Raw genomic sequence first — 6941 nt, 5'->3', positions numbered from 1 at the left:
CTTTGTAAGGATATAAATATATTATTCAAACATACACAGTACATCGCTTTTCAAAATAAAACTGTACGTATCTACAGTTTTAATAACAAAAGTGTCAATCCTTACCTTAGATGAAATGATTCGGTTATCTATAAATTTCTGAGGTGTGTAAAGCCCATTCTGAGGAAACCTGTTGGCTATGTAAATAGTTCTTGTATCACTTTGATGTGGTGGGTCAAAACCCTAAGACCAAGCAAGAGAAAAGTAATATTGGTCAACCAGATTAGTTATGTTACTATTGGTTCTACTTAATGGATCAAATTACATATATGATTACTAGCCTTAACCTGCATACAGAATCTAATTATTAGAAGAGTTATGTCACCTATATTTTTCTTTCACAGGTAAACAAGTACCTTATATCCAGATATAAAATAAGTAATACTTCTAGTAATGAAAAACACTTTAAAATCTGTCAGAAATGCTACTACAAGAAAAAAAATCACCTAGGAGACCTCCATAAGCATTTAGGGACAAAATTTCTTTATCCAATGTGTTCCTTCCTTTTCATTTTTCTGGGTTCCTTCCCTTTTTCTTATAATGTTTTTCCACCCAGTAATATGAAACCCAGGGTAGTTAAAGCCTAGGTGAGCACCTAACACATCTGATGGCAACGATTTACATTTATTCTTATTTCTTCTATACCCAGATCACCTTGGTTTCAAACATCTTTGTTCCTAGAGGACTTATAAGGCATTAGGTAGGGTCTTGCCCAGATTCATTCCATACAATCACTTAGTTGTGCCAGTTACAGTATCAACTGACTTCCCAAAAACTTGTTGTGAATACACTGTAATTACTGGCCTTGAGGAACTCATACTCTGGTCTCAAATTTAGGAAACCACCTCTCAAGCTATATTAGTAATAATATCTAGTAGAAAAGTTCTCCTTAGTGACAAGAATACTCATATTTATGCCTATAGTATTTTACTTTTTTCCAGAATTGCAAGTGAACCTTCGAGACTTCTTGGACAGACCTCAGGAATGCTCAATTGGTTGAAAGCAATCCTCAAATGCAAGACTTTCTTTGGTTTTAATAGGCAAGTAAGTGAGTTGCAATTCCTCATATGTTCTCTTTTTTATAGAGGTCAAGGGCTATTTACTAGTACTATAAAGTTATTAAAAAAGGTAAATTAAACCTGGTTTTAATAAACTACAATGATTCATTTTCAAATATTACTAAAGGCTCTAAGTTCATAACCTCCTCAGCAATCTGGCTGCCATTCAATGCTTAACATCCTTGTAACATTTCTGTTAAGCACAGACATACAGAGATAGTGGGAAATCCTGTATTACCTACAGCAGTGGTTCTCAAGCTTCCTAACGCCGCCATGTATTTTCACTGTTACAAAGGGTCGTGACCCACAGGTTGACCACTGACCTAGAGGGATATTTTGTATAGCATATCGGAATATTAACATTATATATGGTATTTAACTATTATTCTTGGCTTTAAAATTTCATTTGTGATCTTAGAAACAGCCAGTACAGGACTGTATAAAATGCCAAGTACATGCATCATAAAGAACAAGTTTACTTGTCTGTACTATACAGTGCTATCATTTTCTATCCTGCTTTTACAACACTTTGTAATAGTGATAACTACATTTTACAGATGTGAATATTTCACTGTGTGCCTGATTCCAACATCAGTGTCTTCAAGAAAAAAAAAAATACAGCAGCGTGCATACTTATTTTCCTCATAAATTTTATTTTCAACTTTTGACAATTCTGTAAATATAATAGAACCTCTGTAGTTGACTACCTCCCTATATTGACCACCTCCTTAAGTAGAACTAATTTTCATAGACCAGCCACACACCTCATGTATGTTATCAGTATAGCAGAGCTAGTTCCTTATTCTGACCACCTCTGTACATCGACCAGTTTGTTACAGTTCCTTTGGGTGGTCAACTTGCAGAGGTTCTGCTATAAAAAAGTGAAGAAATAGTTTAAATGTTACTGCTTTAGTAAACTTCACAGGAAGTTTACCTATAAACAGGTAAAGGAGCATTAGATTGCATGAGGACTATTTATCCAGGTAATTTGTAACCATGTTTAATGCGTATCGCCCCATACACTAGTCCCTGCTTCTCGCTATGCTTTCTGCCACCCTTCCAGCATCACTCTGCCTTCAGATCAACTCCACAGATTCAGATGGAAACCTGTCAAAGAACTTTTACATTGATAAAATATAATTAATGTTATTGCTTTTCTTTAACACTAAGTTACACATCATGCATATAAACTTCTGGGATAAGGTTAAAAAAAAAAAAAAAGAACCAAATTTCAATGCCTGAAAGAATTTATAAATCTTTAAGGTGTCAAGACAACTAAATCTAAAAACCACTATTACACAATTTTAATTTTTGCTAAATTACCACCACCATTAGCAATTACTATGATGTACATTTAAAGTTAAGAAAAAATACAAAACAAAGAATCCAAAATAACAGAAGAACTCTAATGTTAATCTTTCCTCATTCCCAAATGAGAGATACATCTACTTTGCATTTTATGATTTTTTTTCAGTTGCAATGAACTCACATGATCTTATCTAATTATGTTATGATCAATATTATACATGTGTGTGGATGTACATGTATTTTGTTCCACACACAAAATAGTTAAATTTGATATATATGTTGGTGGCGTAAGTATGGCCAAAAATGTCTCTATGGAAATTAAACCTGTAATTTCAGTTCATAAGCATCGTCTTCTCTGCAACAACTTAAACAAGCTACAAACTAAATAAAACTAAAAGAATAAAACTGTCCAGAAATGAAGAAACTGACTTAGCGCAAGGTCCATAAATGAGCTTCAGTTCTGTAAACCTCTGGAATTGTGCGCATATTTGCATTATGTGCACTTTCTGATAAGACTGCATAGGTTTTATGAGATTTTCATGATACAAAGAAGCTTAAAACCGCTTAAGCTAAAATCTTGCTTTGTAATCAGTTCCCTATCCTATACTCACTATTTAAACAGACTGGAGAGAATCTTTAAGTTTCAATAACACCTCCACCTTCCTTAACAGAAGTCAAAACAAACAACTATTGTCAAAATTAATTGTATGTCTATACTGTTAGTATGAAGTTAAAGTACAGTTTCACATTATTTCTAGCAAGCATTATCAGCAATTCTATAGCACTAAGGAGGAAACACAATCTGAACTCCCTAATCTCTAAGTCAAGGCCACAGAAGGTTCAGAAACCTTTGGCACTTACTATATTTTCTGTTGTTGTCTCATACTACCCATTCAAACCCTTAACCCCTGGAGGTTTGACTACTCTTTTCTCCTCGGATTTTACCTTGTCCTGGGCAAAGGAATAGAGGATAATGAACGCCATTCTAGCCACCCTGTCAATGTCTGCTAAAAAGTAGAGTATAGGCCATTAAAGGCACACAAGTTCAAACTATTTTAAAATTATCATAGTCTTAAAAAGTATGAAATAAAATTTTTTTCTCTTTTGACTGGGTTTCATGCATTATGTTAAAGCCATATGTACTTTAAAAAAAGTAGGTGAAGGGCAGTGCCTGTGGCTTAAAGGAGTAAGGTGCCAGCCCCATATGCTGGAGGTGGCGGGTTCAAACCCAGCCCCGACCAAAAACTGCAAAAAAAAAAAAAAAGTAGGTGAACATTTAAGGAGGGGGAAGCAAATGATGGTGGCAGGTAGGGGAAGAACTGATAGTGTGGTAGATTTGAGAGGCTCCTTTTGTAACTGGACCCTGAAGAGACCTGGGTAAACCAAACCAGCAAATAGCTATATAATTTATAGAACTCTGGCCTAAAGTAATACTTGGAAATGAATCAAAACATTTTACATTTTCAGGCCAAATACATCAGCCTCTGCAATATCTTAAAATTCCATTAACATTTTATTAAAAACTGTAAGTATTAAAAGAATTACGAAGAGACTAAGATTATAGTCATGAATACTGTAATTAAATATTGTCATACTTCTTTAAACATAACTAGGCAAACATCACCTTTAGAATTCATAGTAACTGAAGTAAATTTGTGCCTTCTATCATCCTTATAAGTTATCTATTTGCTGCTCTATGAAATAAAAAGCATCAAAACAACCCCATAACAACAAAAATAAAAAAAAAAAAACAGTATTGCATCAAAGCTGCAACAGTATTAAGTTATTAAAATAAATGGTCTTAACACAATAACTAAGAAAATGCCATAAAGGCTATGTTGACCAGTTTGATGAAAGCATTTCAGATTGTATGTATAACTAGCACATTGTACCCATGACTGCATCAATGTACACAGCTATGATTTAATAAAGAAAAAATAAATAAATAAATAGACAGAATTTTATGTAGATCACATACTTTACATGACAGAAAGTAATTTTATTGACTATATGTGCATGTTTGAAATACACAGGAACAAAAAAATAGCCTAGCAGAAATACCAAGACTTTGGGGAAGAATGATTTAATATGCTAGTATTTTACCAAGATCTACAAAGTTAACTGTTACTGTTTCTTAGACATAGACTTTCAATAAATAAAATAGACCTATATGATGGTGCTATAAGGGCAGGATAATGTGACGTTGTTAACAGACCAAAGTAAGGTGACAGAAAGACTTAAAACATGCCGATATAAACAAACACAATAATTTAATTTCAATTTTTTTTTAAGTTATGTAACTTCCATTTAGGATTTAAATTAGTTTGCCATTTATCAGACTAGTCTGGGTTTCCAAGAATTCTAGCTTAGTGCAGGGTCAGGTTGGAACTGGCTTTCAAGCTGTAGAGTGATCTTAGAGAAAGGTAACTCAAAAATCCTCAAATCATGTGCCAATGCTTTCCTACAGGAAGCTTATCCCTTACAGGTTATGATGTTACTTCCCAAACTTGATTTCCTACACCTCCAGCAAAAGTCTACTCATTCTTTTTTCAGCTTAAGAGCTTTTCCTTTTCCTTCTCAGTGGAATTTCACCTGATGCCTCTTCATCTCCAGAAACAAAGGAAAGCAGGTGCTGTCTACTCCCACTAAACCTATTACACACTCCCATTACGGACTTCATTGCTCTGAACTGCAGCTGCTTACCTATATATCCTCCAAACTGTAAGATCTTAAGGGCAGCATGTGATAGCGCAGCGGTTCTCAACCTGTGGGTCACGACCTCTTTGTAACATATTGAAATACATCCTGCATATCAGACATTTACATTACGATTCATAACAGTAGCAAAATTACATTTATGAAGTAGCAACAAAAATAATTTTATGATTGGGGGTCACCACAACATGAGGAACTGTATTAAAGGGTTGTGGCATTAGGAAGGTTGAGAACCACTGTGCTAGGGCAACTAGCATAAATTAGTTCTTTAATGAATACTTAGTGAATTAAATTCTCTAGTTTTCACATTCTGAGTTTGGTTTTAATATCTGTAACAATAGATATCTACCACATTGATCTTAACTCCTATGATATTCAAATGGGAAAAAAAATTTAAGTGATTCTATAGGGGCAGGGGTGTCCAACCTGAGGACTGTGGGCCATATGCCAATTGTGTGAGAGCTTTGTGGTGTCAGGTATCATGAAAAGTATGCATAGACCTCTTTTTTGCTAATCAGCTTTCTTTCTTGTTTGTATATTTAATGTGTGGCCCAAGACAACTCTTAATTCTCCCAATGTGCAGCAAAGAAAAAAAATGGTTGGATATCCCTGCATGTAAAGTGAAATCTACCATAACCAGTGTTAAGAGGGGCTAACAGGGAACATTTTATTCTGGTATTCCTAGCTTTGCCTTATCAAAGCCATTTATTATAGCTTTACAGTTAGAGGGAGATCATTTCTAGATGTAAAAAAAAAAAAAAAAATCAACTTCCATTAGGGAAATGGAAATCAAAACTACAATAAAGTATCACTTTGCACCCATTAAGGCACCGTGCTCTCTCTCTCTCTTTCTCACACACACACAACAGAAAACAAGCGTTGGCAAAGACATGGAGAAATTGTGACCTTGTGCATTGCTGGTGGGAGTGTAAAATGGTGCAGGAGCTGTAAGAAACAACACAGCAGTTTCTAAAATAATGGAACACAAAATTACCATGAGCCAGCAATTTTACTTCTGAGTATATACCCCAAAGAAATGAAAGCAGGGACTTCAAAAGGTAGATATATATACCATGTTCATAGCAGCATTATTCACAATAGTTAAAAGGTGCCAACAACCCAAGTATCCATCAACTAATGAATGAATAAATAAATACAATGGAATATTAATCAGTCTTAATAAGGAAAAAGATTTTGATACATGCTGCAATATGGATGCGCTGGGAGAACAGGAACCGAAGATCCCATTCTTGGCAAAGGAAAGCACCCCCAGAAAGAGGGAAACTAAAAAGCTGAATGATTCGAACAAAGAAAAGTCAGCTAGTTTACATTTAAGCTAGCCATTGCTGGCATTTCTTGCCTTTTCTGAAATTCTAGCCTGTTGGAGATACAGCTTACAAATACCCTGCTGGGTCTGTGAGCACTCTGAGGAGAATAAGGGTGGTAGAAGAGGTTATGACAAGTCCTAAGAAAAAATACACCTTTTGGGGTGTTTCTTGGCCATTAAACAGGCAAAGCAGATACCCATTGTGAAGATTTGCATTTGCCTAGGGAATAGCTCGAGCCCTGAGATATGGGCAGAAGAGCTTATATCCCTTATAGCAGAGGCAAATCCTGCTGTGGTGGTAATGGGAGGAAAATGCCTCCCTCCCACCCATCCCTCAGAGAATAACGCTGATGGCGTTTTACTCCACAGAGAACTAATGGAGTTTATCACCTTCCTAGAAATCCCCATGTGTGACCTCAAGCAGGAGGCTCTCCCAAACAAGGCTCTGATTTTAGATTACTGAAGGCCACCCTTAAGGTTAATAATAATAATAG

At 35.3% G+C, this 6941-nt stretch overlaps 1 protein-coding gene across 1 annotated transcript in view; it reads right to left on the bottom strand.

The window, feature by feature from the left end:
- ATP11B (ATPase phospholipid transporting 11B (putative)) overlaps positions 1–6941 on the bottom strand; it is a 122190-nt gene that overhangs the window by 94380 nt on the left and 20869 nt on the right. Inside the window, exon 2 of the mRNA XM_023519262.1 lies at positions 106–222. Within this exon, the coding sequence (XP_023375030.1) occupies positions 106–222 (117 nt within the window). The remainder of the gene's footprint in view (positions 1–105; positions 223–6941) is intronic.

This window comes from Otolemur garnettii, unplaced genomic scaffold, assembly GCF_000181295.1.
Source record: "Otolemur garnettii isolate 467f Iridium unplaced genomic scaffold, OtoGar3 scaffold00166, whole genome shotgun sequence".
NCBI classification, from domain to species: Eukaryota; Metazoa; Chordata; class Mammalia; order Primates; family Galagidae; genus Otolemur; species Otolemur garnettii.
The sequence above is the reverse complement of the archived record's forward strand: the minus strand, read 5'-3'. Positions and strand labels throughout refer to the sequence as shown.